Genomic DNA, 27,537 nt, shown 5'->3' on the forward strand with positions numbered 1-27,537 from the left:
CTCTCGCGTCCTTCTCCCCTCCAGACGGTTTCACCCCTCTGATGCTGGCGTCGTTCTGCGGAGGCGGTCTGGAGCCCGAGCTCCCCGAGGAGGAGGAGTCAGAGGAGTGTTCCGCCAACATCATCTCTGACCTCATCTACCAGGGCGCCACATTGGTCGCCCAGACGGACCGCACCGGAGAGACCGCCCTTCACCTGGCTGCCCGCTACGCCCGCGCAGACGCCGCCAAGCGGCTGTTGGACGCCGGGGCCGACGCCAACGCGCAGGACAACACAGGGCGCACGCCGCTACACGCCGCCGTGGCCGCCGACGCCCAGGGGGTCTTCCAGGTAAACACACACTTTTCAGATGCTTAATGTTTAAGTTATATCTTCATATTTACTCAATGTATTCCTCTGTCTTTCTATACACAGTATTACACATGTAAGACTTGACTTTGCTACTTCTTACGGTTGCCCACTTGCTGAGTAGACTGCTGTGTCATCTTCCAGACTGACATGTTATTTCTCCCTGTCTGACCTGGTTAGATTCTGATCCGAACCCGGGCTACAGACCTGGACTCTCGTATGTACGATGGCTCCACCGCCCTGATCCTGGCTGCCCGCCTGGCCGTAGAGGGCATGGTGGAGGAACTCATCACCTGCCACGCAGACATCAACGCTGTCGACGAACTGGGTACGTGATTGGCTAAACTAGTGTGTGAGTGTGTGTGTTGAAGAGAGAGTTGATGCAGTTGAATGGTGATGCTGTGTTTCGTGGTAAGAGGCAGGATGAGTAAGAACAGGGTGTGTTCCTCCCATCCCAGGTAAATCTGCTCTGCACTGGGCAGCTGCTGTCAACAACGTGGAGGCCACCATGGCCCTGCTGAAGAACGGAGCCAACAAAGACATGCAGGACCTCAAGGTACACACAGCTCTCCACCTATATCTACAACTGTCAGCCACCCACAGTCATACAGCCTTGAATATATAGAGATATTGAGGAGCCAACATGTCTAATTCTCTCTCTCTTTCTCTCTCTCTCTTCTCTCTCTGTATATTAGGAGGAGACGCCTCTATTCCTGGCGGCGCGTGAGGGTAGTTGTGAGGCGGTCAAGGTCCTCCTGGCCCATTTCGCCAACAGGGAGATAACCGACCATATGGATCGTCTGCCAAGGGACATCGCCCAGGAGAGAATGCACCATGACATCGTTCAGCTGCTGGATGAGTACAACACAGTGAGGAGCCCCCAGGTCCACGGAGGGGCCCCACACCACCTGGCCGGGGGACACACCCTGTCCCCCCTCATGTGCCCCCCCAGCGCCTTCATGCCCGGCCTGAAGAACACCCCCCAGGGGAAGAAGAGTCGCCGCCCCGGGGCCAAGGGTTCAGGTCTGGGAGGGCAGCATGCCCAGAACCTCAAGGATTCAGCTAAGGCCCGCAACAAGAAGCTGACCCTGGACATGCAGAGCGCCCTGCTGGAGAGCTCTGTCACCCTGTCCCCCGTCGACTCCCTGGACTCCCCCCGCGGAGGGGCCAACAACGCCGGCTACATCACCAACCCCTGCTCCCCGGTCGCCATGCCCTCCTCGGGGCTCTTCCACTCCTCCATGTCGGTGCCCAGCACTCCCATGGTGCACAGCAGCATGATGGACGGCTCTGGCCCCTTCACTGTGTCTCTGGCCCAGCTCAACGACCTGGGAGATGGAGGCATGTCCATGCAGGGCCGCGTGTCCATGGCCAGCCAGGTCAACCAGGGCCCCCACGGCTACGTGCTCAACGCCGGCCAGCTGGGGCTCAACATGGGCCTGGTGAGCCCTGTCAGCGTGCCCTTCGACTGGCACAGCCGCATGCCCTCCTCCTCCCAGTGCGGGGGACAGGTGGTGAACCTGGTCCACAGCAGCCAGGCGGGCATGCACCCTCAGAGCCCCATGCAGCAGCAGCAGAACAGCCTCATGATGCAGCAGCACCAGCAGCACCAGCAGAACCTGTACCGCAGCGCCCAGCAGGCCATGCTGCAGCCCACGCCTGTCATCGCCAGCACGCCCATCTCCCACAGCCCCGTCAAGCTGCCCTCCATCGCAGAGCAGCAGCAGCAGCTTCACAACCACTCCATGGCCAGCCAGCAGAGCCTCCGCATGGGCACCTCCTCCCCACCCACCCCCCAGACGACACAGCCCCCTCCAGCCTTCTTTCAGCAGCAGCCTCCTCAGCCCCAGCCAGCTCCTCAGCCCACCTCTCCACAGGCCTCCCAGGCCCCTCCTCCCCAGGCCAGTGGCAGCACTGCAGGCTTGGAGGACTACCCCACCCCGCCCTCCCAGCACAGCTACTCCGCCCTGGATGCCACCCCCAAGCATTACCTCCGCCTGTCCAGCGAGCATCCCTACCTGACCCCCTCCCCAGAGTCGCCCGAGCCCTGGTCCAGCCCCTCCCCCCACTGTGTGTCTGATTGGTCAGACTCCACCCCCAGCCCGGCGGTGGCCGGTCCTGCCCAAACCCAGATCCCCCATGTCCAGGAGTCCAACGGCAAGATGCAGGTGTTTGCATGAACCCCCAAGGCACCTGGTTAACACCTGGTTAACACCTGGTTAACACCTGGTTAACCCCGGGTTAACAGAGACCAGCCTGGGGGAGAGGAGAGAGGAGACGACTGGCTGTAAAGGCCTGTGTGTCTGGAGTTTATGCGTCAGCCTGGATCCAGGTTTTCCATTGGATTTGGATTGACTGTGTTTTATCACGAGGACCGTCTGCTAGTGTTGTTTGCAGAGAAAGAGTAAAGGGAAATGTGTGTTGTCTGGATATAAAAGAACAGACAATTTAATGAAGTAAGACTTATTCTGTCACAGATGGACTTGTTTTTTTATTATTATAAAAAGTATATGAAGAAAACAAAGTCTTTCATTTCAAAGACTTAGGGATGCTCTCCTGAAAAACTAACAAACTTTTAAAAAAGTAGATAAAAGAAAGAAAAAAGCAACAATGTTGAAGGGAATTCCTTTATTTTTATTTATTGTTTTTTTGTGTTTCTCAGAACTGCCTTTTCAGGTGTTTTCTCAGCCCCTTTCTGTCCTGTCCTCTCACACAGTGTTTCACACTCACCTGTTACATGGAACACATGTCTTGGGCTCACCTGAGGCCAGTGGTGTTACAAGGAAGATGACTAGGGATTCAGTCACTCTCCACCCACCACCACCACCACCAGTGTCTAACACTCTGTAGGCAGATCGACGTGGGCTTCAGACAGGAAGAGGAAGAGGTCTCGCCTCTCTTGACTGATGTTATTTATTTAGGCCAACAGGTAAAACGATCAGATTGGCTTGGGAACAAATATGTACTCTTTTAAGTTGGCTGTCATTAGTGATATTATGTTCTGATTTGATGAACTAGGAAAAAAAGGAACTGATTACATTCCGTAGAAGTATTATGTTTAAGGATGTAGAATGATGGGCGTCTCTGAAGCACTTGACGGGACCGAGCGTTGGGAGGGAGGGAGGGTGATCGTGAGGTGGCGTTCTGACACTGCAACGAGGCACTCTGCTTATCCACACACAGAGCCAGGAAGGCTCTAAACATTCATTACAGTACGTTCGTTGGCCAGTGTTCAGTCAGACAGTCAACTCAACAAAAACATTGATGTGTTAAAGTTTCAACTTCCCATTGACTTAAGCCACGTTCTCCCCCAGGCCGTCTGCGTGTCAGCCCCAGGCACGGCTCGAGTCATCCTAGTCATTAGTCTCATTGGTCCTGGTATAAAGGGTTTGCCCCCCCAGTCTGCCATCACTACTTCAGTCATGCAGCTTGTTTTCACTCATTCTGAACATTCATTCAGATGAAGGCATTATTATGCCAATTCTAAATCAGCCTTTCACTGCCCTTTAGTTTTGGTTTTAACTCAGTTCTGTGTGTTTTTTTATATACTGTATATGTGTTGACACCATGGTTACCTTTTGGAACATCTCCTCGGTGTACTAAGCTATGTTTATCAGCTGCTATTCTTTTACCACTAACCTGCAAACATTCCTGCATGTTGCCTGGCAGTGTGATAGCATGTTTTTGACTGCTTCTATTCTATTCTTTGACCCCTGGTCCTGTTTTTGTGTAGCCTGAGTCCCACATCTGCTTGTGCTCTCTTGCTGACTCCATTGCTGCCATTGTTATGCGTGCAAGAACGCACACCTAGATCTGGGACTCAGGCTAGCTGTCGCGTTGGCCAATAGAAGCACATTCTCTTGCGGTTCCATTGGTAATTGAGGTGTTGGTATGTTCTCCTGCGGTTCAGTTACGGATAAGTCTGTGGACTGATTCCAACTCTGGTGCGCTCCAGTCGTGGTCAGTCAGTCAGTCGTCAGTCAGTCGGCCAGTGTGAGGGCGTGGCTGGTGAGTTGGGACTGTTAGTGCTCTGTCTCTCCTCAGGGAGGTGCTGTTCTACAGCATGAAGAGGAGCGTTCCCCTGCGTCGTTAGCAGCTCGCACCCCACTAGCCACAGAGAGGACATTTACATAGGACTTGTTAGAAGACGTGGAAGGAGAGAACACTACTATGTAGTGCTGCACCCCCCTACTGTAGCCCTTTACTATGGAGGTCACTCCCCAGAGATCCAACTAGCCCTCACAACCAGACCACTGCTGCTCCCTGGACAGGATACTTACTACTGGGAGAGCCAATCAGATCCTCCCCTGTTCGATTTCATTACTGGTCCAAGCCTGTTCACTATAACCAGCTACTACAGTACAGTCAGACCTGGGAGGTTTCTGGGTTGGACTGATACTAGGTTCAGATTCCACTTCAGGGTTCATTTAGTGAAGTGTTTATTTGTTGTCCTTTGATTTTCTTTCCTGGCGACATTACTATGCTCTGTCTGTACATTTCAGATATCCCAACTTCTGTCTGTAAATAATGTTTGTCCTGGGTAGATTTACTTGTTTAAGATGCATCGTATGTTTCTAAAAATGATTATGTACTAAAAAGGACAAAAATAAAATGTACTTCCTTTTAGGATTATTGTGAAAATTGAGGATGTGACTGATATTTTATTGGTCTTGTATTATTAGAAGTCATAGATATTTTCTATCATTATTATTAATTCCTATACTTGTTTAAAAGTAGTTTAAAAATCATTGTACATAAAAAACCGTTCCACAATGTTTCTTTCTACAGACAAAAGTTGTAAAGTAAGTCACTTCTAATAAAAACTGTAGGGAACTACATTTCTGTGTATCTTATTTTCACACATTTATATTTGACTTATAATAATGTACTACTTATTAAGTATTGCATGTGAATAAGAGCAAATCGTTTCAAATGTAGAATATGATGTTGATTGCCGTTTTAGTGGATGGTTAAAGGCATCGCTATGGCCTTCCTGAGTTTCCCTGGATTTAGAAAAGCCTTAGCATTTCTGGGTCAGTGGTATTGACAGTACTTCTTGAGTATGTTGTTACGGAGCTGAGAGTTGTGAGTTCGTGCCCATGTCGGGTGGAATTTCCACTCTGTCGTAATTGCAGTGGAATTTCCACTCTGTCACAATTGCACAAAAGTAAACAAGCCTACAAGGAGGGACAGGCATGTTCTTTAAATGGTATAAAACTGAACTTCCAAAGACCTCGCTATTCATGCTATTCATCAGTTTCCTCCAGTTCAACGTTACTCTCAGAGCGAGGAAGGATCATAATGAAGGTGAGATTGGTTACCTTGAATAGGGGGTGGGGGATTACTATTCTATAATAATGTCTTTAAGTTAAAGTTGACATTTATTGCAGGCTTTGGATGTGCTCATTCTACTACTCCCAGTGGCAGTCAATACTCTACCATACAATATCACGCCAGTGGATTGTGCTGATGTGTATAGAAGGGGCTTTGGACACAGTGGAGTGTTCACCATCTACCCTGCAGGAACAACCTCCCCCATCCAGGTCTACTGTGACATGGGCTGTGAGGACCAACCTGGGGGGGGGAAATGGACAGTGTGTACAGTGACTAGACCTTTTGTTTATAGTCTTTTGAGCTTCATCAAAGTTTGTTTCACAACCACTACCTCAGGGCTCAATCCATGTTGTTGTTTGCGCAATTAACATTTGAAGTAGAGAATGTTATCGACCCGGAGAGATGGATAAAAATTCCCCTTGTGTGGAACATCTTAAAATGCCCCTCTATTCCAGGTGATCCAGAAGAGAAAGGATGGGACAGTGAACTTTTACCGTGGATGGGACCAATACAGGAGTGGATTTGGGCAGGCATCTGGAGAGTACTGGTTAGGTAAGAGCACGATGCACTGGACACATTTGAAATGTCTATGCTGAGATACAAAAATATATTAAATGTCTGTTAATGTGTATTATTACTATCTTTAGTACTCACCTCTTGTTATGTTCTCCACCAACACCTTGTGCTCTCCCTCAGGTCTAGAAAACATCCATCTCCTCACTCAGAGGAAGAAGTATGAGTTGAGAGTGGACCTGGAAGACTTCGAAGGGGCTAAAGTCCACGTCCAGTACTCCTCGTTCTCTGTCGACTCTGAGCATGAAGGATACAAGCTGCATTTAAGTGGCTTCAAAGATGGAGGTGCCGGTGAGTCTAAAGAACACTTCAATTTCTCCTCCTTTCCCGTGAAATAACAGTATTACAAATCTGAAAGGACTACTTGGTCGATACAGTATGAAGAAAGTTATATTGTAAATGGACATGTGGAACAATCCCTTCTGCATTTCAGGAAAATCTATGGATGAACACAATGGGCAGAAGTTCTCCACCTTCGACAAAGACCAGGGCACTCACGTTACAAACTGTGCTAAATCCTATCTAGGAGGATGGTGGTATGGAGAATGCCACAGTGTCAATCCCAACGGGGTATATCTGTGGGGCGACTCAATCTATGGTATTGGTATCAACTGGGTGTCTTGGAAAGGTTATAAATACTCTTTAAAAGCCATTGAAATGAAGATAAGGCCTGTGGAATAAGTTCAGAACCAAGCATACTCACACTTTGCACTCAAATATTACCTTCCAAATTATGAAAATATTTGGAAAGCCACTGAAGTTTAAACATTTTAAAGCTAATAAATTGAAGGGAAAAAAGGTTTTGCCTCGTTTTATTGAAGTGTTGCCAGTCTTACCATAAAACTTCATTACACTGTTAAAATACAGTAGTAACACACTAATATCCTCTAAAAGCTGAAGGAACAGAAGGAGTCCAGATTGGTCTGAGACACACTGAGCCCTTAGTCCGTATGGCTAGGTTACTGGGTTTGATTAGAGGCCCACAAACATCAGTCCTTGTTAAAGTCTCATCTTTGTTGAGCACAGTCATTGATAGTTTAAGGAGTGGTTATGAATGTTCATAAGGAAGGGTTCTGGTCTGAGGCGTGGGTCTTTTACTAAGGATCTATCAGGAAGGTCTCAACAGTACTCTTTTGTTGTGTCTATACACAAACATGACTAGCAAAGAAGAGGAGGAGGCTTGTGCACTGCAGAGTGGAGAGTCACTCAATGGCTCACGCCTTCTGCTCTCTCTATCCTCCTATCTCTCCTCACCAGGTTATTCACTCTGTCTCTCCAACCTTCTGCTCTCTCTATCCTCCTATCTCTCCTCACCAGGTTATTCACTCTGTCTCTCCAACCTTCTGCTCTCTCTATCCTCCTATCTCTCCTCACCAGGTTATTCACTCTGTCTCTCCAACCTTCTGCTCTCTCTATCCTGCTATCTCTCCTCACCAGGTTATTCACTCTGTCTCTCCAACCTTCTGCTCTCTCTATCCTCCTATCTCTCCTCACCAGGTTATTCACTCTGTCTCTCCAACCTTCTGCTCTCTCTATCCTCCTATCTCTCCTCACCAGGTTATTCACTCTGTCTCTCCAACCTTCTGCTCTCTCTATCCTGCTATCTCTCCTCACCAGGTTATTCACTCTGTCTCTCCAACCTTCTGCTCTCTCTATCTTCCTATCTCTCCTCACTAGGATATTAACTCTGTCTCTTCAACCTTCTGCTCTCTCTATCCTGCTATCTCTCCTCACTAGGATATTAACTCTGTCTCTCCAACCTTCTGCTCTCTCTATCCTCCTATCTCTCCTCACTAGGATATTAACTCTGTCTCTTCAACCTTCTGCTCTCTCTATCCTCCTATCTCTCCTCACTAGGATATTAACTCTGTCTCTCCAACCTTCTGCTCTCTCTATCCTCCTATCTCTCCTCACCAGGTTATTCACTCTGTCTCTCCAACCTTCTGCTCTCTCTATCCTCCTATCTCTCCTCACCAGGTTATTCACTCTGTCTCTCCAACCTTCTGCTCTCTCTATCCTCCTATCTCTCCTCACCAGGTTATTCACTCTGTCTCTCCAACCTTCTGCTCTCTCTATCCTCCTATCTCTCCTCACCAGGTTATTCACTCTGTCTCTCCAACCTTCTGCTCAATTGGAGCTCTTCCCCATCCTCTTTTGCAACATGCGCAGCAGCCCCAGCCTGGCAGTGAATAGACTGTCATGCTTGAATAGCAGCTTATAAAAGGTGTCCAGGGGTAGACGACCGGTAGGGTCTGCGTGCTTCAGGGCAGTCATGGGCATGTACACCCGGTTGGTTTGGTGGCGAAAGGGAGGCTCCTTCGCTGTGATCAGTTGAAGTGTTTGCTGCAAGAGAGTAGAGGTGAGCGATTAGTATATTCTGTTTCCCATTTAGCCACCAAAGGATGACATGTTGAGACTGCATACCAAATAATACTAGGATAGTAGTCACAAAATATAAGATAGTGACATAACAGAGTGTTACCTCTGCTATTTCCTCGGGTGTCTGTGCGAGAGAGTTGAACACCTTCCTAGAGTAGGGCAGGTAGATCTCACGGAAGATCCTAGCCGTCTCCTCGTCTGCCCCCGCGAGGTCCATCTTCTCAGCGTCGTCGTACACCTTCCTCTCAAACTCTGTCCCCACCGGACCAGGCTCCACTAGTCATCCTCAGAGTGGAAGGACAGATGGACAGAGCAGGGAGAGGGACAGATGGACAGAGCAGGGAGAAACACAGAGCAGGGAGAGGGACAGATGGACAGAGCAGGGAGAAGGACAGCAGGGAGAAGGACAGATGGACAGAGCAGGGAGAAGGACAGAGCAGGGAGAAGGACAGATGGACAGAGCAGGGAGAAGGACAGAGCAGGGAGAAGGACAGCAGGGAGAAGGACAGATGGACAGAGCAGGGAGAAGGACAGCAGGGAGAAGGACAGATGGACAGAGCAGGGAGAAGGACAGAGCAGGGAGAAGGACAGCAGGGAGAAGGACAGATGGACAGAGCAGGGAGAAGAACAGCAGGGAGAAGGACAGATGGACAGAGCAGGGAGAAGGACAGAGCAGGGAGAAGGACAGAGCAGGGAGAAGGACAGATGGACAGAGCAGGGAGAAGGACAGAGCAGGGAGAAGGACAGATGGACAGAGCAGGGAGAAGCACAGAGCAGGGAGAGGGACAGATGACAGAGCAGGGAAAAGGACAGAGCAGGGAGAGGGACAGATGGACAGAGCAGGGAGAAGGACAGATGGACAGAGCAGGGAGAAGGACAGAGCAGGGAGAAGGACAGCAGGGAGAAGGACAGATGGACAGAGCAGGGAGAAGGACAGAGCAGGGAGAAGGACAGATGGACAGAGCAGGGAGAAGGACAGAGCAGGGAGAAGGACAGCAGGGAGAAGGACAGATGGACAGAGCAGGGAGAAGGACAGAGCAGGGAGAAGGACAGCAGGGAGAAGGACAGATGGACAGAGCAGGGAGAAGGACAGCAGGGAGAAGGACAGATGGACAGAGCAGGGAGAAGGACAGAGCAGGGAGAAGGACAGAGCAGGGAGAAGGACAGATGGACAGAGCAGGGAGAAGGACAGAGCAGGGAGAAGAACAGATGGACAGAGCAGGGAGAAGCACAGAGCAGGGAGAGGGACAGATGACAGAGCAGGGAAAAGGACAGAGCAGGGAGAGGGACAGATGGACAGAGCAGGGAGAAGGACAGATGGACAGAGCAGGGAGAAGGACAGAGCAGGGAGAAGGACAGCAGGGAGAAGGACAGATGGACAGAGCAGGGAGAAGGACAGAGCAGGGAGAAGGACAGATGGACAGAGCAGGGAGAAGGACAGAGCAGGGAGAAGGACAGCAGGGAGAAGGACAGATGGACAGAGCAGGGAGAAGGACAGCAGGGAGAAGGACAGATGGACAGAGCAGGGAGAAGGACAGAGCAGGGAGAAGGACAGCAGGGAGAAGGACAGATGGACAGAGCAGGGAGAAGGACAGCAGGGAGAAGGACAGATGGACAGAGCAGGGAGAAGGACAGAGCAGGGAGAAGGACAGAGCAGGGAGAAGGACAGATGGACAGAGCAGGGAGAAGGACAGAGCAGGGAGAAGGACAGATGGACAGAGCAGGGAGAAGCACAGAGCAGGGAGAGGGACAGATGACAGAGCAGGGAAAAGGACAGAGCAGGGAGAGGGACAGATGGACAGAGCAGGGAGAAGGACAGATGGACAGAGCAGGGAGAAGGACAGAGCAGGGAGAGGGACAGATGGACAAAGCAGGGAGAGATAAAGGACCACTGTTTAACTGAGGGAATCCTCCTGTTTGCACATGCATGTGCAATCAGCTATTCCCTATCTCAGGCTAATCATCTACATGAAAACATTACCTGCGGGTTCACTGTCGTGGCATTAGGGCAAAGTCTTATTACTGCCGAGTGTTGGTTTAGCTACTGCTGCATGACTCATGTGAAGGGATGTGGATGGATCTCCTTTAATGTAGACTCACTTCACACTGAACTTCATGGCTTGTACTGCTAGACTCTCACAGAACCCCTCCACAGCAAACTTTGAAGCAGAGTAGACATCATTGAAGAGTAGCCTTATCAATACAAATACAATCCATTCATTCGTTTTAATGTACGATTTATATAGGGATAAGTTTAGGAAGTAAACATCTTATTTATTTCTGAAGCTGCATTTATGTAGTGACTACTCACCCTGAATGCCCATGATGCTGCTCATCACCACAATATGTCCGCTTCGACGTCGCTTCATATCAGGCAGGACCTCCTTCACCAGCAGCACCAAGCCAAAGAAGTTGGTGTCGAAGAGCCCCTGCCCGTCAGACACACTATGGCACTCCAACGGCCCAATCATGCCTACACCTGCGTTACTCACTGAGGGTGACAGATAACACCATGTCACACCCTGTTCCCTCATTATGGATGACAACATGTTATCAATCATGGTGTACTGTGTACAGTACAAGTCAGTTTATATTGGAGTGTGGTTCAAGTTATCGTGCCGCGTGAACTAGTACAGTGAAATGCCAAAAATGCAGTAAATGCCAACAATGCGGTAATCAATATCAGAAGTACTATAACAGTAAAAGAAAAAGTCAAGTAGAACAAAAATGCTCAAAAAATAGAAATAAGAAGAACACAAGAAAGTAAGTAAGCTGTATACAGGGTCAGTTCCAGGGTCAGTAGGCTGTATACAGGGTCAGTTCCAGGGTCAGTAGGCTGTATACAGGGTCAGTTCCAGGGTCAGTAGGCTGTATACAGGGTCAGTTCCAGGGTCAGTAGGCTGTATACAGGGTCAGTTCCAGGGTCAGTAGGCTGTATACAGGGTCAGTTCCAGGGTCAGTAGGCTGTATACAGGGTCAGTTCCAGGGTCAGCAGGCTGTATACAGGGTCAGTTCCAGGGTCAGTAGGCTGTATACAGGGTCAGTTCCAGGGTCAGTAGGCTGTATACAGGGTCAGTTCCAGGGTCAGTAGGCTGTATACAGGGTCAGTTCCAGGGTCAGTAGGCTGTATACAGGGTCAGTTCCAGGGTCAGTAGGCTGTATACAGGGTCAGTTCCTGGGTCAGTAGGCTGTATACAGGGTCAGTTCCAGGGTCAGTAGGCTGTATACAGGGTCAGTTCCAGGGTCAGTAGGCTGTATACAGGGTCAGTTCCTGGGTCAGTAGGCTGTATACAGGGTCAGTTCCAGGGTCAGTAGGCTGTATACAGGGTCAGTTCCAGGGTCAGTAGGCTGTATACAGGGTCAGTTCCAGGGTCAGTAGGCTGTATACAGGGTCAGTTCCTGGGTCAGTAAGCTGTATACAGGGTCAGTTCCAGGGTCAGTAGGCTGTATACAGGGTCAGTTCCAGGGTCAGTAGGCTGTATACAGGGTCAGTTCCAGGGTCAGTAGGCTGTATACAGGGTCAGTTCCAGGGTCAGTAGGCTGTATACAGGGTCAGTTCCAGGGTCAGTAGGCTGTATACAGGGTAAGTTCCAGGGTCAGTAGGCTGTATACAGGGTCAGTTCCAGGGTCAGTAGACTGTATACAGGGTCAGTTCCAGGGTCAGTAGGCTGTATACAGGGTCAGTTCCAGGGTCAGCAGGCTGTATACAGGGTAAGTTCCAGGGTCAGTAGGCTGTATACATGGTCAGTTCCAGGGTCAGTAGACTGTATACAGGGTCAGTTCCAGGGTCAGTAGGCTGTATACAGGGTCAGTTCCAGGGTCAGTAGGCTGTATACAGGGTCAGTTCCAGGGTCAGTAGGCTGTATACAGGGTCAGTTCCAGGGTCAGTAGGCTGTATACAGGGTCAGTTCCAGGGTCAGTAGGCTGTATACAGGGTCAGTTCCAGGGTCAGTAGGCTGTATACAGGGTCAGTTCCAGGGTCAGTAGGCTGTATACAGGGTCAGTTCCAGGGTCAGTAGGCTGTATACAGGGTCAGTTCCAGGGTCAGTAGGCTGTATACAGGGTCAGTTCCAGGGTCAGTAGGCTGTATACAGGGTCAGTTCCAGGGTCAGCAGGCTGTATACAGGGTCAGTTCCAGGGTCAGTAGGCTGTATACAGGGTCAGTTCCAGGGTCAGTAGGCTGTATACAGGGTCAGTTCCAGGGTCAGTAGGCTGTATACAGGGTCAGTTCCAGGGTCAGTAGGCTGTATACAGGGTCAGTTCCAGGGTCAGTAGGCTGTATACAGGGTCAGTTCCAGGGTCAGTAGGCTGTATACAGGGTCAGTTCCAGGGTCAGTAGGCTGTATACAGGGTCAGTTCCAGGGTCAGTAGGCTGTATACAGGGTCAGTTCCAGGGTCAGTAGGCTGTATACAGGGTCAGTTCCAGGGTCAGTAGGCTGTATACAGGGTCAGTTCCAGGGTCAGTAGGCTGTATACAGGGTCAGTTCCAGGGTCAGTAGGCTGTATACAGGGTCAGTTCCAGGGTCAGTAGGCTGTATACATGGTCAGTTCCAGGGTCAGTAGGCTGTATACAGGGTCAGTTCCAGGGTCAGTAGGCTGTATACAGGGTCAGTTCCAGGGTCAGTAGGCTGTATACAGGGTCAGTTCCAGGGTCAGTAGGCTGTATACAGGGTCAGTTCCAGGGTCAGTAGGCTGTATACAGGGTCAGTTCCAGGGTCAGTAGGCTGTAGACAGGGTCAGTAGGCTGTATACAGGGTCAGTTCCAGGGTCAGTAGGCTGTATACAGGGTCAGTTCCAGGGTCAGTAGGCTGTATACAGGGTCAGTTCCAGGGTCAGTAGGCTATAGACAGGGTCAGTTCCAGGGTCAGTAGGCTAGTACAGGGTCAGTAGGCTGTATACAGGGTCAGTTCCAGGGTCAGTAGGCTTTATACAGGGTCAGTTCCAGGGTCAGTAGGCTGTATACAGGGTCAGTTCCAGGGTCAGTAGGCTGTATACAGGGTCAGTTCCAGGGTCAGTAGGCTGTATACAGGGTCAGTTCCAGGGTCAGTAGGCTGTATACAGGGTCAGTTCCAGGGTCAGTAAGCTGTATACAGGGTCAGTTCCAGGGTCAGTAGGCTGTATACAGGGTCAGTTCCAGGGTCAGTAGGCTGTATACAGGGTCAGTTCCAGGGTCAGTAGGCTGTATACAGGGTCAGTTCCAGGGTCAGTAGGCTGTATACAGGGTCAGTTCCAGGGTCAGTAGGCTGTATACAGGGTCAGTTCCAGGGTCAGTAGGCTATATACAGGGTCAGTTCCAGGGTCAGTAGGCTGTATACAGGGTCAGTTCCAGGGTCAGTAAGCTGTATACAGGGTCAGTTCCAGGGTCAGTAGGCTGTATACAGGGTCAGTTCCAGGGTCAGTAGGCTGTATACAGGGTCAGTTCCAGGGTCAGTAGGCTATATGCAGGGTCAGTTCCAGGGTCAGTAGGCTGTATACAGGGTCAGTTCCAGGGTCAGTAGGCTGTATACAGGGTCAGTTCCAGGGTCAGTAGGCTGCATACAGGGTCAGTTCCAGGGTCAGTAGGCTGTATACAGGGTCAGTTCCAGGGTCAGTAGGCTGTATACAGGGTCAGTTCCAGGGTCAGTAGGCTGTATACAGGGTCAGTTCCAGGGTCAGTAGGCTGTATACAGGGTCAGTTCCAGGGTCAGTAGGCTGTATACAGGGTCAGTTCCAGGGTCAGTAGGCTGTATACAGGGTCAGTTCCAGGGTCAGTAGGCTATATGCAGGGTCAGTTCCAGGGTCAGTAGGCTGTATACAGGGTCAGTTCCAGGGTCAGTAGGCTGTATACAGGGTCAGTTCCAGGGTCTGTAGGCTGTATACAGGGTCAGTTCCAGGGTCAGTAGGCTGTATACAGGGTCAGTTCCAGGGTCAGTAGGCTGTATACAGGGTCAGTTCCAGGTTCAGTAGACTGTATACAGGGTCAGTTCCAGGGTCAGTAGGCTGTATACAGGGTCAGTTCCAGGGTCAGTAAGCTGTATACAGGGTCAGTTCCAGGGTCAGTAGGCTGTATACAGGGTCAGTTCCAGGGTCAGTAGGCTGTATACAGGGTCAGTTCCAGGGTCAGTAGGCTGTATACAGGGTAAATTCCAGGGTCAGTAGGCTGTATACAGGGTCAGTTCCAGGGTCAGTAGGCTGTATACAGGGTCAGTTCCAGGGTCAGTAGGCTGTATACAGGGTCAGTTCCAGGGTCAGTAGGCTGTATACAGGGTCAGTTCCAGGGTCAGTAGGCTGTATACAGGGTCAGTTCCAGGGTCAGTAGGCTGTATACATGGTCAGTTCCAGGGTCAGTAGGCTGTATACAGGGTCAGTTCCTGGGTCAGTAAGCTGTATACAGGGTCAGTTCCAGGGTCAGTAGGCTGTATACATGGTCAGTTCCAGGGTCAGTAGGCTGTATACAGGGTCAGTTCCAGGGTCAGTAGGCTGTATACAGGGTCAGTTCCAGGGTCAGTAGGCTGTATACAGGGTCAGTTCCAGGGTCAGTAGGCTGTATACAGGGTCAGTTCCTGGGTCAGTAAGCTGTATACAGGGTCAGTTCCAGGGTCAGTAGGCTGTATACATGGTCAGTTCCAGGGTCAGTAGGCTGTATACAGGGTCAGTTCCAGGGTCAGTAGGCTATAGACAGGGTCAGTAGGCTGTATACAGGGTCAGTTCCTGGGTCAGTAAGCTGTATACAGGGTCAGTTCCAGGGTCAGTAGGCTGTATACAGGGTCAGTTCCTGGGTCAGTAAGCTGTATACAGGGTCAGTTCCAGGGTCAGTAGGCTGTATACAGGGTCAGTTCCTGGGTCAGTAAGCTGTATACAGGGTCAGTTCCTGGCTCAGTGCCAAAACCATATTTACAAAGTGCAGGGATATTAGAGTGGTAGGGTTAGATATGTATAGGGGTAAGGTGACTAGAGGTAAGGTATCAGGACATTTGATAAACAGAGTAGGAGCAGCGTATATGATTATTGCATGTGAGTGTGTGTGCGTGTAGAGTCAGTATGAATGTGTGTGTGTTATGTGCATGTAGAGTCAGTATGAATGTGTGTGTGTTATGTGCGTGTAGAGTCAGTATGAATGTGTGTGTGTTATGTGCGTGTAGAGTCAGTATGAATGTGTGTGTGTTATGTGCGTGTAGAGTCAGTATGAATGTGTGTGTGTTATGTGCGTGTAGAGTCAGTATGAATGTGTGTGTGTTATGTGCGTGTAGAGTCAGTATGAATGTGTGTGTGTTATGTGCGTGTAGAGTCAGTATGAATGTTTGTGTGTTATGTGCATGTGTGTGTGTTATGTGCATGCAGGCTACTTAGCAACAAAACCGAAACGTGCGCAACTATGGGGCAAAACTGACGTGGTTGGCTTTTGTTGACAACATGTAAACTATATTTCGTTTACAATATTTGTTGAAAACATAAATCAATTTGCAGTTGTTGTCTCTCAAATACATCGTTACAGTTGGTGGTTAGCTAGCTAGCCCTATTAGCATTGACATGAAATCAATCAAAACACCTCAAAACAAGAGATGGTATAAAGAACAAGATGAAAAGAGCCACTTCCGATTCCCCACATGGCTGTTTCTTGTCAGTTTTGCTAGCAATCTGGCCATCCAGAATCACAACAACACGCCACATGGAAGCGCACACATCGTTTTCGTGACGTTGTCAGCTAACCCATCTATGCTGTACAGCCTTACCGATTGGTACAACCGGTCTGTGGGGTCGCTGCTTGCCCCACTTCATTCAAATGTCAGTAGCCTGCTGATTACTTAATTTCACTCTAAAGGGTCAAGTTCATTATATGGATGGCTGTGTGGATTTCAGTAACAAAGCCTCCCCTCAGGCCCCTAAATTAATTTCAATCACTTAAGTATTTTTGCTGGGCTTTACAAATGCAAATTATTTAATGACAACGGTCTGCAACTCTTTACAAATCTAAATACATTTCTAATATAAATATTTAACTACATAGCATACACACATGCTACCCATGATGAAACATTACATCATATAATAAACTGGGTGGTTCGAGCCCTGAACGCTGATTGGCTGACAGCCGTGGTATATAAGACATATACCATGGGTATGACAAAACATTTGTTTTTACCTCTCTAATTATGTTGGTAACCAGATTGTAATAACAATAAGGCACCTCGGGGGTTGTGGTATATTGCCAATTTATCACTGCTAATGGACGTGTCCAGGCACTCCGCGTTGCGTCGCAAGAAATAAGAACAGCCATATACCACACCCCCTCTGGCCTTATTGCTTAATTATAATGTAATAGTGAAAGTTATGCAAGTTCTGGTCAGCCTAAAAGGCTGCAACACAAAGTTGAAGAAGTTGCCAGCTGCGTTGCTTACAATGACTAAAAAAAGGTTGCTTGGTGCTGCTATCTGAAGTGCCCCATGTGCCGGTTAACACGACACCAATCCCGTTAGCGGGATTGAGTTTGACAATAGCCAGTGAAAAATCAGAGCGCCAAATTCAAAACCACAAATCTAATTATTTCAATTTCTCAAACATAGGACTATTTTACACCATTTTATAGATACACTTCTCCTGAATCGAACCACGTTGTCCGATTTCAAAAAGGCTTCACATCGAAAGCAAAACATTAGATTATGTTAGGAGAGTACATAGACACAAATAACCACACAGCCATTTTCCAAGCAACTAGATGCATCACAAATACCCACAACACAGCCAAATGAAGCACTAACCTTTGACAATCTTCATCAGATGATACTCCTAGGACATCATGTTACACAATACATGCATTTTTTGTTCGATAAAGTTCATATTTATATCTAAAAACAGCATTTAACATTGGCGCGTGACATTCAGAAAATATTATCCCTCAAATACTGCCGGTGAATCAGCACAACAATTTACAAAAATACTCGTCATAAACGTTGATAAAATATTAAACTGTCATTCAAAGAATTATAGATGAACATCTCCTTTATGCAAACGCTGTGAAAGATTTCAAAAAAGCTTCACGGGGAAAGCACACTTTGCAATAATCTGAGTACTGCGCTCAGAAAAATACATTAGGCAATACAGATACCCGCCATTTTGGAGTCATCTAAAATCATACATAGCATTAGAAATATTCACTTACCTTTGATGATCTTCATCAGAAGGCACTTCCAGGAATCCCAGGTCCACAATAAATGTTGTTTTGTTCGATAAACTCAGTTAGCTACTCCAAATATAGGAAGCGGCGGAAAATGTCACGACGAAAAGTTATATTTACGTTCGTTCAAACATGTCAAACGTTGTATAGCATCAATCTTTAGGGACTTTATCACTTAGAACTTCAATAATATTCCAACTGGACGATTCCATTGTCTTGAAAAACGTTTTGGAACACAGCTACCTCTCACGTGAATGCACGCCAATGAACTGATGTCATTCCCTGAGTCACCAACTTCCCCACCTTCTTGTTCGCTCTCTGTTCATCATAGAAGCCTCAAACAACTTTCTAAAGACTGTTGACATCTAGTGGAAGCCTTAGGAAGTGCAAAATGAATCCTGAGTCACTGTGTGTTTGATAGGCAATGACTTGGAAAGATTCCACGCATCAGATTTCCACTTCCTGGTAGGATTTTTCTCAGGTTTTTGCCTGCCATATGAGTTCTGTTATACTCACAGACATCATTCAAACAGTTTTAGAAACTTCAGAGTGTTTTCTATCCAAATATACTAATAATATGCATATCCTAGCTTCTGAGTTTGAGTAGGAGGCAGTTTAATATGGGCATGTATTTCATCCGAAAGTGACAATACTGCCCCTTATGCGATTGATGTCGTAATTAATACAGCTACAGCAGGCTATAGTTACAGCCGTTATAAATGGCTGTAGTCTACCGGTATACTAACCTGTAGTGTGGGAAATAGCGCGCAGTTGCGACGGTGCAGGTATATATCCCACGTATATGTGTAATCTAATACAGATATATCTAGGTAAAGATTGCCAATTTAGAGCAACGTCTAAACATGTAGGTTATTCTAACCAACACTAAAGCAAAGTGAACAGTCACATAACGACGACCGAGCAGCGGCTAGCCCGATGACCTAACTGGGTCATGTCATTTTGCAAACTGTGGCTGCTCTACTGGGAGTTGTAGTTCTTCGTCGGCAATTTACATTAGGTTTTAAATCGTTGGTTTAGGAGAGGGGGCTGGTGATTCCGTGATTCAGTTCGCTTAGATGTGACAGAGTGGAGGGGACGGGTGGGGTGGGGGTTGTGCTACATTCGTTAAAGAGGGGATGGCATACAGAGTATTGGAGATACAGGAATTGGAATGTGTAGGAGGAATAGAAATACAGTTGAAGTAGGAAGTTTACATACACTTTGGTTGGAGTCATTAAAACTCGTTTTTTGACTACTCCACAATTTTTTTTAAACAAACTATAGTTTTGGAAGTTGGTTAGGACATCTACTTTATGCATGAGACAAGTAATTTTTCCAACAATTGTTTACAGACAGATTATTTCACTTATAATTCACTGTATCACAATTCCAGTGGGTCAGAAGTTTACATACACTAAGTTGACTGTGCCTTTAAACAGCTTGGAAAATTCCAGAAAAATTATGTCATGGCTTTAGAAGCTTCTGATAGACTAATTGACATCATTTGAGTCAATTGGAGGTGTACCTGTGGATATATTTCAAGGCCTACCTTCAAACTTAGTGCCTCTTTGCTTGACATCATGGGAAAATCAAAAGAAATCAGCCAAGACTTCAGAAAAAAATTGTAGACCTCCACAAGTCTGGTTCATCCTTGGGAGCAATTTCCAAATGCCTGAAGGTACCACCTTCATCTGTACAATCAATAGTACGCAAGTATAAACACCATGGGACCACGTCATACCGCTCAGGAAGGAGACGCGTTCTGTCTCTTAGAGATGAACGTACTTTGGTGCAAAAGTGCAGATCAATCCCAGAACAACAGCAAAGGACCTTGTGGAGATGCTGGAGGAAACAGGTACAAAAGTATCTATATCCACAGTAAAACGAGTCCTATATTGATATAAACTGAAAGGCCACCCTGCAAGGAAGAAGCCACTGCTCCAAAAACGGCATAAAAAAGCCAGACTATGGTTTACAACTGCACATGGGGACAAAGATCGTACTTTTTGGAAAAATGTCCTCTGGTCTGATGAAACAAAAATAGAACTGTTTGGCCATAATGACCAGAGTTATGTTTGGAGGAAAAAGGGGGAGGCTTGCAAGCCGAAGATCGCCATCCCAACCGTGAAGCACGGGGGTGGCAGCATCATGTTGTGGGGGTGCTTTGCTGCAGGAGGGACTGGTGCACTTCACAAAATAGATGGCATCATGTGGAAGGAAAATGAAAAGGATATATTGAAGCAACATCTCAAGACATCAGTCAGGAAGTTAAAGCTTGGTCGCAAATGGATCTTCCAAATGGACAATGACCCCAAGCGTACTTCCAAAGTTGTGGCAAATGGCTTAAGGAAAATAAAGTCAAGGTATTGGAGTGGCCATCACAAAGCCATAGAAAATTTGTTGGCAGAACTGAAAAAGTGTGTGCGAGCAAGGAGGCCTACAAACCTGACTCAGTTACACCAGCTCTGTCAGTAGTAATTGGCCAAAATTCACCCAATTTATTGTGGGAAGCTTGTGGAAGGCTACCCGAAACGTTTGACCAAAGTTAAACCATTTAAAGGCAATGCTACCAAATACTAATTGAGTGTGTGTAAACTTCTGACCCACTGGGAATGTGATGAAAGAAATAAAATCTGAAATAAATCATTCTCTCTACTATTATTCTGACATTTCACATTCTTAAAATAAAGTGGTGATCCTTACTGACCTAAGACAGGGAATTTTTACTAGGATTAAATGTCAGGAATTGTGAAAAACTGAGTATAAATGTATTTGGCTAAGGTGTATGTAAACTTCCGACTTCAACTGTATGTAGGAATAGGGGTAACGTAATAGTTAACTTCTATAACCCCTGCAAACCTCCCTTGTTACCAAAGTTAAAGGGATTGATAGGATGTAGGAAAGCTAATACGGTGTGATTTTTATACTCTTAATGAAGACCACAATGGGAGTACAGTTGAATAATGTATGGATATCAGGGGATTAGTGTGTGTTAATGATGGGAGGGGGATGAGAATCAATGTGGTGAGTGGTAGAGAGTCATGCTCTGACTTGGCATTGGTATCTGCAGCGGTGGCAGGGAGGTGTGTATGAATGGCAAGTGATGAGGAGTGATCATTTTCCAGTTAGATGTAAGGTGTGTGCTCGTGTGTGTGTGTGTGTGTGTGTGTGTGTGTGTGTGTGTGTGTGTGTGTGTGTGTGTGTGTGTGTGTGTGTGTGTGTGTGTGTGTGTGTGTGTGTGTGTGTGTGTGTGTGCTGGAAACGGTGTTGGAGGGCCAGTAGGAGGCACCCTTTCCTCTGGTCTAAAAAAATATCCCAATGCCCCAGGGCCATTGTCCTGTGTAAGGTGCTGTCTTTCGGATGGGATGTTAAACGGGTGTCCTGACTCTCTGTGGTCACTAAAAGATCCCATGGCACTTATCGTAAGAGTAGGGGTGTTAACGCTGGTGTATTGGCTAAATTCCCAATCTGGCCATCATGGTCACCTAATCATCCCCAGCTTACAATTCATCCCTCTCCTCTCCCTTGTAACTATTCCCCAGGTTGTTGCTGTAAATGAGATTGTATTCTCAGTCAACTTACCGGGTAAAATAAAAAAATAACATAAGGTGGTGCTTTGAGAAAGCTAACTGGAAGATATTAGTACCTGTGTGAGCGTGTGGGACAAAAGTGATCAATGGAGGGGTCTGTGAAGGAGTGCACCGAGGCAGTAATGTCTGTAATTATATCAGCTGCCGATGTGACTGTTCCAGTGTGTATCATGAAGTATCAAAGGAAGAGAGCAATGGCCAGAAGAATGATTAAGACAGTGAAAGGGGAGGCATGGTGTGAATTTTGCTCCACTATTGGTATAGGGGCCAAAATTGGTGAGGGTTAGAAAATGTTTTAAAAAATGATTGGGAAGGGTTAAACTGCTGAAATTCCAGTGTTGGTAGAAGGAAACGTCACAGCTGTATCAAGTGAAGAAAAGGCAAATGTCCTAGGAGGTGTTTGCAGCGGTTCATAGATGTGAGCACCTGTGTGATGAGAGTAAGAGGAGACGTAGGGAAAAGTTAAAGGAGCATGGAAATGTCTTAGAGAGAAAAGGAGAGTCAGGAGAAGCTATGGATGTTTGAGATGCCAAGGGTGTCGGGAGGGCTGCGGGCAGACTGCTCCTGAAGATAGGGTTATGAGATGTTTCAGCATGCACCAGACAGTGTGTTGGAAGCAGTGTTGGGGTTGTATAATAAGGTGTGGAGGACTGGGACATCTGTATAACTGGATCATGGACTTCCTGTTCGATTGAGTCATACGGGTGAGGGTGGGGTCAGAATTGTCAATGTGGTTTGAAGTGGACAATGGTACTCCTCAGAGAAGTGTGGTTAGTCCGGTGTTGTTCACCCTAATGATAGATGACATATTTAAGGAGCTGAGACAGGGAGTGGGTGTGGCCTTGTATGCCGATGATGGGGCTGTGTGGAAGAGAGGTGGGAATGTGAAATATGTGATGAGGAAGTTGCAAGAAGTTGCAGGAGTAGTGGAAGATTGGTCTCTAACATGAGGGTTTAGAATGTCTGTGGCCAAGCCCTGGTTTATGGTGTATTCTAGGAGGAAGGCTAAAAACGTAAGGCTGAAAATATATGGTCAGGATATAGGTACACTCTTGGAAAAAAGGGTTCCAAAAGGGTTATTCGGCTGTTCCCATAGGATAACCCTTTTTGGTTCCAGGTAGAACCATTTTAGGTGCCATGTAGAACCCTCTGTGGAATGGGTTCTATAGTGCATTTGGAAAGTATTCAGACCCCTTGACTTTTTCCACATTTTGTTACGTTACGGCCTTATTCTAAAATTGATTATATTGTTTTTTTCCCTCATCAATCTACACACAATACTCCATAATGAAAAAGTGGAAACAGGTTTTTAGAAGTAATTGCAAATTTAAAATACAGAAATAACTTATTTACATAAGTATTCAGACCCTTTGCCATGAGACTCGAAATTGAGCTCAGGTGCATCCTGTTTCCATTGATCATCCTTGAGATGTTTCTACAACTTGATTGGAGTCCACCTGTGGTAAATTCAATTGATTTGACACGATATGGAAAGGCACACACCTGTCTATATAAGGTCCCACAGTTGAAAGTGCATGTCAGAGCAAAAACCAACCATGAGGTTGAAGGAAATGTCCATAGAGCTCTGAGACAGGATTGTGTCAAGGCACAGATCTGGGGAAGGGTACCAAAATGTCTGCAGCATTGAAGGTCCCCAAGAACACAGTGGCATCCATCATTCTTAAATGGAAGAAGTTTGGAATCACCACAACTCTTCCTAGAGCTGGCCACCCGGCCAAACTGAGCAATCGGGGGAGAAGGGCCTTGGTCAGGGAGGTGATTAAGAACTTGATGGTCACTCTGACAGAGCTCCAGATTTCTTCTGTGGAGATCGGGAGAACTTCCCAGAAGGACAACCATCTCTGCAGCACTCCACCAATCAGACCTTTATGGTAGTGGCCAGACGGAAGCCACTCCTCAGGAAAAGGCGCATGACAGCCCGCTTGGAGTTTGCCAAAAGGCCTCTAAAAGACTCTCAGACCATGAGAAACAAGATTCTCTGGTCTGATGAAACCAAGATTGAGCACTTTGTCCTGAATACGAAGCATCACGTCTGGAGGAAACCTGGTACCATCCCTACGGTGAAGCATGGTGGTGGTGGCAGCATCATGCTGTGGGATGTTTTTCAGCGGCAGGGACTAGGAGACTAGTCAGGATCGAAGGGAAAGATGATTGGAGCAAAGTACAGTGAGATCCTTGATGAAAATCTGCTCCGGAGTGCTCAGGACCTCAGACCGGGGAGAAGGTTCACCTTCTAACAGGATAACAACCCTAAGCACACACCCAAGACAACGCAGGAGTGGCTTCGGGTCAAGTCTCTGAATGTCCTTGAGTGGCACAGCCAGATCCAGGGGAGAGAGGGACAGGGGGGAGAGAGGGAGAGGGCCGGCCATTGCATTGGGGAACGTTCCTCCATGGCTGTTTCCTAAACCAAGTGTAGATGTGGACATGATTGAGGGCAGGAGAGAATTGGGTGACGTGAGATGGTGTGTAGAGTTTTTAATGATATATGCAGATAGTTCAAAGGATCCAGTCAGTGGTAGGGTGGGGGCAGGGGTGTATATCCCAGATTTCAATGTTAGTGTATGTGCGCGGTTAACTGATTATGTATCAGTGTATGCGGCCGAGTTGATGACCATGATTATAGGTTTGAGATGGGTGGAGGAGGTGAAACCACTCAGAGTGGTGATCTGCTCTGATTCGGCTGCAGTGTTGGGCAGTGTGAAGATGGGCAGGTCGGATAGGTTAGACTTGTTTAGTGGAGATGACGGTGCTGTTAATGGGATTGGAGAGGATGGGAGTGGTGGTGAGCTTTTGCTGGGTTCCCGCCCATGTGGGTGTGGAGGGTAATGAGAAGGCCGATGTGGTAGCTAAGAGTGCTGTGAGGAGAGAGGGGGTAGATATTCAGGTCCCGCTAGGCCATAAAGAATTCAAGTCCTTCAAGTCCAGGCAAAAGGGTTCGATCTTTGGCAAAGGCAGTGGGATGCTAGTTTTAAGGGGAGGAAAATTGTTTACGTGCACCGGTCAGTAAATAAAGAGGTGGGGAGTATGGGATGTAGGAGAAAGGAAGCTGTGTAGAGTAGACTACGGTTTGGGCACACAGGTTTGAATGCCACGTTGTGGATGATAGGGAGACATGAAACAGGGCTGTGTGATGAGTGTTCAGTGGACGAGACAGTGGATCATGTGTTGATATTTTGTGAACTGTATGACGTACAATACCAGTCAAAAGTTTGGACACACCTACTCATTCCAGGGTTTTTCTTACATTGTAGAATAATAGACATCAAAACTATGAAATAACACTTATGGAATCATGTAGTAACCAAAAAAGTGTTAAATTCTAAATAAATCACAGACAGTGTCACCAGCAAAGCACCCCCACAGCATCACACCACCTCCTCCATGGTTCACGATGGAAACCACACATGCAGAGATCATCCGTTCACCTACTCTGCATCTCAGAACGACACGGCGGTTGGAACCAAAAATCTCACATTTGGGCTCATCAGACCAAAGGACAGATTTCTACTGGTCTATAATGTCCAGTGCTCGTGTTTCTTGGCCCAAGCAAGTCTCTTCTTATTATTGGTGTCCTTTAGTAGTGGTTTCTTTGCAGCAAATCAACCATGAAGGTCTGATTCATGCTGTTTCCTCTGAAGAGTTGATGTTGAGATGTGTCTGTTACTTGAACTCTGTGAAGCATTTATTTTGGCTGCAATTTCTGAGGCTGGTAACTCTAATGAACTTATCCTCTGCAGTAGAGGTAACTCTGGGTCTTCCTTTCCTGTGGCAGTCCACATGAGAGCCAGTTTCATCATAGCGCTTGACGGTTTTTGCAACTGCACTTGAAGAAACTTTCCAGATTGACTGACATTCATGTCTTAAAGTAATGATGAACTGTCATTTCTCTTTGCTTATTTGAGTTGTTCTTGCCATAGTATGGACTTGGTGTTTTACCAAATAGGGATATATTATGTATACCACCCTTATCTTGCAAAACACAACTGATTGGCTCAAACACATTAAGAAGGAAAGACATTTTACAATGAACTTTTAACAAGGCACACCTTTTAATTAAAATGCATTCCAGTTGACTACATCATGAAGCTGGTTGAGAGAATGCTAAGTGTGCAAAGCTGTCATCAAGGCAAACGGTGGCTACTTTGAAGAATATAAAATATATTTTGATTTGTTTAACACTGTTTTGGTTACTACATGATTCCATGTGTGTTATTTAATAGTTTTGATGTCTCCACTATTATTCTACAATGTAGAAAATAGTAAAAAAATAAAGAAAACCCTTGACTGAGTAGGTTTGTCTAAACTTTTGACTGGTAATGTAGATAGGGAGAGATTAAGTGAAACTGTTAGAGAGGCTGGACGAGGTTGGAGTTTGGGTGGTGTAGTGGGGGGAGTAAATGGGAGGGAAGTGATATTTCACTTTCTTAGAGGAACAGGACTAATGAAGATAATGACATTTTGGTAGGCTGTGACTGGCCTTACACTCCAGTACAGTAGGTGGTGGTGTATGCACCTTAAATGTTAGATGCGATCCGCCAATCCAATCACAAAGAAGAAGAAGCAGAGGGGGCTGGTTGGAACAGTTCACTTGAAAGGGGTTCTGAAGAGGAATCATGGAACAAGAACAGGAATATTGGGACAGGGACACAGAAATGTGGATTTCTGAGGAGGAATGGAGGCGGAAAAAGAGGAAGAGGTGGTTGAAGAGAATGAGGAAAGCAGAAGTTGGATTTGAATCTGAGGAAGGCAATAAAAATGATGGGGTGTTGAAGATGATTGGTGTCAAACAGAGTGAGCCATGAGCCAGACTGAGTTCTAGAGGAGAAATTGAAGTGAATGAGGGAGAGTTAAGTGAGGTGGAAGGTGTGGTGAAGAGCTTGACATTGTTGAACATGATAAAAATAATCTACTGTAGTTAAATAGGAGTGACATTTTTGGAGAAAGTGGACCCTTTCCATTTGTGGTTTCAGGATGGGTGGGAAAGGAGTTGGGTGCAGTAGAATCCGTGAAGGTAACCTGAAGTGGACTTTTTCTTTTTGTTTATGTTTCTTCTGACCAGAGGGAGCAGGCGCTCCATGTCACGCAACTTGGGTCAAGATCTATTTCGTGCTTTGCTCTTAAGAACAGGGCACCATTGAAAGGAGTGATTTCTGAGATAGCGTTAAGTGTGGCGGTGGGGCAATTGAAGTTGAAGATTCCTGGTGTTTGTGAAGCCCGCCGTTTGGTGCGACACAGACCTGGTGGGGAGCGTGGTGAAACAGAGGAGTCACTGTCAGTCCTTTTGAGTTTTGAGTCAGAGTCTTTACCCGACGTGGTCATGTTAGGATATATCAGTTATCCTGTTTGAGCTTTTGTGGCAAATCCGCTGCGCTGTTTCAGGTACAATGTTTATGGTCATGTTGCAGCAGTGTGTAGGAGGGAGATTCCAAGATGTGAGAAGTGTGCAGGAGGGCATTGGACAGAGGATTGTGTAGTTTTGGTAAAGTTGTGTGTGTCAACTGTAGTGGTGCCCATGTTGCTGGGGATCGGAAGTGTCCGGTATGAGCGAGGCAGGTTGAGGTGGTCAGAGACTAGTGCAGAAGGTGTTGTATGCTGAGGCAGTGAAGAAAGCAGAGGCGGATGGGTCAAAGGTGAGGAATCCTGAGAGGATCCCAGTGAGTAGTAGATCTGTGTCAGCACAGAGGGAGAGGCCATAGTGTTTTGAGCTTCTTTGAGGCTGCCTTCTTAGAGTTCACAGCAATGGTTATCAACTGTACCGCAGAAATGAAATGTAAATCACAGAACATATATGTTGTGGTGGCAGCTGCAGAGAAGTATTTGGTTATATGAGATTTGAATTCAGAAGAGTTACAGGGTGTGTTGAGTGGGGTTGTCCCGTCCTCCCAGGCCGTTGGCATGGTGTAGGAGCAGATAGGGTCAAAGTAGTGGAATGGGGTTGTGGGTTTTTTAATGATTGTAGCTGGCAGCTGGCTATATGAGATTTTTTAGATTTTTTAAAATGAAATAGTGCTATATAGTTGTAGGGTTGATTGGTGGTGAATGTGTGTATATATATATATATATATATATATATATATGTGTGTTATTTTTGTGTATATATTGTGAATATATATATATGTTATTTTTTATATATATA

The 27,537-nt window shown here is 46.9% G+C and overlaps 3 protein-coding genes across 3 annotated transcripts in view; 2 read left to right on the forward strand and 1 right to left on the reverse strand.

Moving 5' to 3' along the window:
• The window catches only part of LOC115199403 (neurogenic locus notch homolog protein 1-like), a 49,579-nt gene extending 44,394 nt beyond the window's left edge, over positions 1-5,185 (forward strand). Inside the window, exons 24-27 of the mRNA XM_029761892.1 lie at positions 25-329; positions 528-675; positions 806-903; positions 1,043-5,185. Of these exons, the coding sequence (XP_029617752.1) occupies positions 25-329; positions 528-675; positions 806-903; positions 1,043-2,527 (2,036 nt within the window). The 3' untranslated portion in view covers positions 2,528-5,185. The remainder of the gene's footprint in view (positions 1-24; positions 330-527; positions 676-805; positions 904-1,042) is intronic.
• Positions 5,186-5,519: 334 nt separating this feature from the next.
• On the forward strand, positions 5,520-7,054 carry LOC115199419 (microfibril-associated glycoprotein 4). Its single transcript, XM_029761893.1, has 5 exons — positions 5,520-5,654; positions 5,738-5,941; positions 6,137-6,233; positions 6,378-6,545; positions 6,688-7,054. The coding sequence occupies exons 1-5, from the start codon at positions 5,649-5,651 to the stop codon at positions 6,933-6,935; spliced, it is 723 nt and encodes a 240-aa protein (XP_029617753.1). The 5' UTR covers positions 5,520-5,648; the 3' UTR covers positions 6,936-7,054.
• Positions 7,055-8,856: 1,802 nt separating this feature from the next.
• Positions 8,857-17,799, reverse strand: LOC115199435 (retinol dehydrogenase 8-like). The gene is made up of 4 exons (XM_029761894.1): positions 17,773-17,799; positions 10,945-11,124; positions 10,734-10,827; positions 8,857-8,918 (listed from the first exon to the last, which is right to left on the reverse strand). Exons 1-4 carry the CDS (start codon positions 17,786-17,788, stop codon positions 8,879-8,881), a joined length of 330 nt encoding a protein of 109 aa, XP_029617754.1. The 5' UTR covers positions 17,789-17,799; the 3' UTR covers positions 8,857-8,878.
• Positions 17,800-27,537: the final 9,738 nt, after the last annotated feature.

This window comes from Salmo trutta, chromosome 1 (assembly GCF_901001165.1).
Source record: "Salmo trutta chromosome 1, fSalTru1.1, whole genome shotgun sequence".
NCBI lineage: Eukaryota > Metazoa > Chordata > Actinopteri > Salmoniformes > Salmonidae > Salmo > Salmo trutta.

What these genes read in the sequence shown, in the direction of transcription:
- LOC115199419 (XM_029761893.1), top strand. An exon ending in CTGGGGGGGGGAAATGGACA is followed by an intron (nt 5,942 to 6,136) that starts GTGTGTACAGTG and finishes CCTCTATTCCAG; the next exon opens with GTGATCCAGAAGAGAAAGGA. An exon ending in ATCTGGAGAGTACTGGTTAG is followed by an intron (nt 6,234 to 6,377) that starts GTAAGAGCACGA and finishes GCTCTCCCTCAG; the next exon opens with GTCTAGAAAACATCCATCTC.
- LOC115199435 (XM_029761894.1), bottom strand. An exon ending in CAGCATCATGGGCATTCAGG is followed by an intron (nt 10,828 to 10,944) that starts GTGAGTAGTCAC and finishes TTGTATTGATAA; the next exon opens with GGCTACTCTTCAATGATGTC. An exon ending in GCCATGAAGTTCAGTGTGAA is followed by an intron (nt 8,919 to 10,733) that starts GTGAGTCTACAT and finishes TTCCACTCTGAG; the next exon opens with GATGACTAGTGGAGCCTGGT.